We start from the raw sequence: 1,163 nt of genomic DNA on the forward strand, positions 1-1,163 counted from the left end.
TAGCACACACACACACACACACACACACACACACACACACACACACACACACAGCACATAACCCTGTATGTCTGTTTTTTGCCGTTCCCAGGACCCGTACCTCCTGAAGGCTTTCAACTCTTCTGTTGGAGGAGATGAGAAAGGTAGGCATGAGTGGCCTGTTGTTTCGCTTCTCAAAGTTGTTCTTTTTATAATTTGTGACTTGTTTCCTATGGGCTTCCACGCTATATGGTCCTGTCTGTCCCCGCGGTTTTATACAAAAAAAATTCTGAAATTATGCAAACTGAGCCCAAAAATGTAATTTTAACGAAGAATGATAAAGGAAAATAATCAGAAATTATGCAAAAAATGAATGATCAAATTTTGCTAAATTATGCGGGGTGCATAAAACCACGGGGACAGTCCAATGGGGAGGGAGAAGGTGATCTGGGCTGTATGAGCCAGCTGACAAATTGGTTGTAAAGTTTTAAAAATTCTAATCCCGAAGAATTAGTAATGAAGATTATTTCTATAGTACCTCTGAATTTTGTTGCTTCAGTGGATGACCATAACTGACGAGATGGAACTTACGGTGTTAAAAGCTCAGACAGATTTGATGGAGCATTTTTATCCTTAATTTAAGACATTTATGACTGATGGTCAAAACTTTATATTGGATTCATTTTTCAATTGCAAGCTCTTAACCGTTTCAGCCCAATGCGCTTATATTTTCACCAACGCATGTACCTCTCATCGTCCCAAGAGCGTATATTCTCAGTTTCGCGGGGTACCGAATTTACGCATTTTTCAAAATTAGCAAACCTAATTAAACTTCAATTTTTATAATATTTGTTCATTTACTTTTAAACATTGTTATATATGTTATTATCTAAACCTCATTACAAAGATACTACATCACTTTTTAGAATGTATGTTTCTTTTTCTGAACTACTGCTGTATTGGCTGGGACTGAGGTGAGGGAGTGCACAATAATGCCTGGGCTGGAAGGGTTAAGACATTTATGACTGATAGCAGAAACTTTATGTTGGATTCAGTTTTCTATCACAAACCCTTAAGTTTGACATGCTCTAACCCTTCATTTGTGTTGTGTGTGTGTGTGTGTGTGTGTGTGTGTGTGTGTGTGTGTGTGTGTGTGTGTGTGTGTGTGTGTGTGTGTGTGTGCG

General features: G+C 38.4%; 1 protein-coding gene across 1 annotated transcript in view; it reads left to right on the top strand.

The window, feature by feature from the left end:
* The window catches only part of LOC101860055 (tectonic-3), a gene marked incomplete in the record, with an annotated part of 14,685 nt that overhangs the window by 7,081 nt on the left and 6,441 nt on the right, over nucleotides 1–1,163 (top strand). Inside the window, 1 exon segment of the mRNA XM_005110561.2 lies at nucleotides 92–143. Coding sequence (XP_005110618.2) covers nucleotides 92–143 — 52 coding nt within the window.

This window comes from Aplysia californica, unplaced genomic scaffold (genome assembly GCF_000002075.1).
Source record: "Aplysia californica isolate F4 #8 unplaced genomic scaffold, AplCal3.0 scaffold00910, whole genome shotgun sequence".
Lineage (NCBI taxonomy): Eukaryota > Metazoa > Mollusca > Gastropoda > Aplysiida > Aplysiidae > Aplysia > Aplysia californica.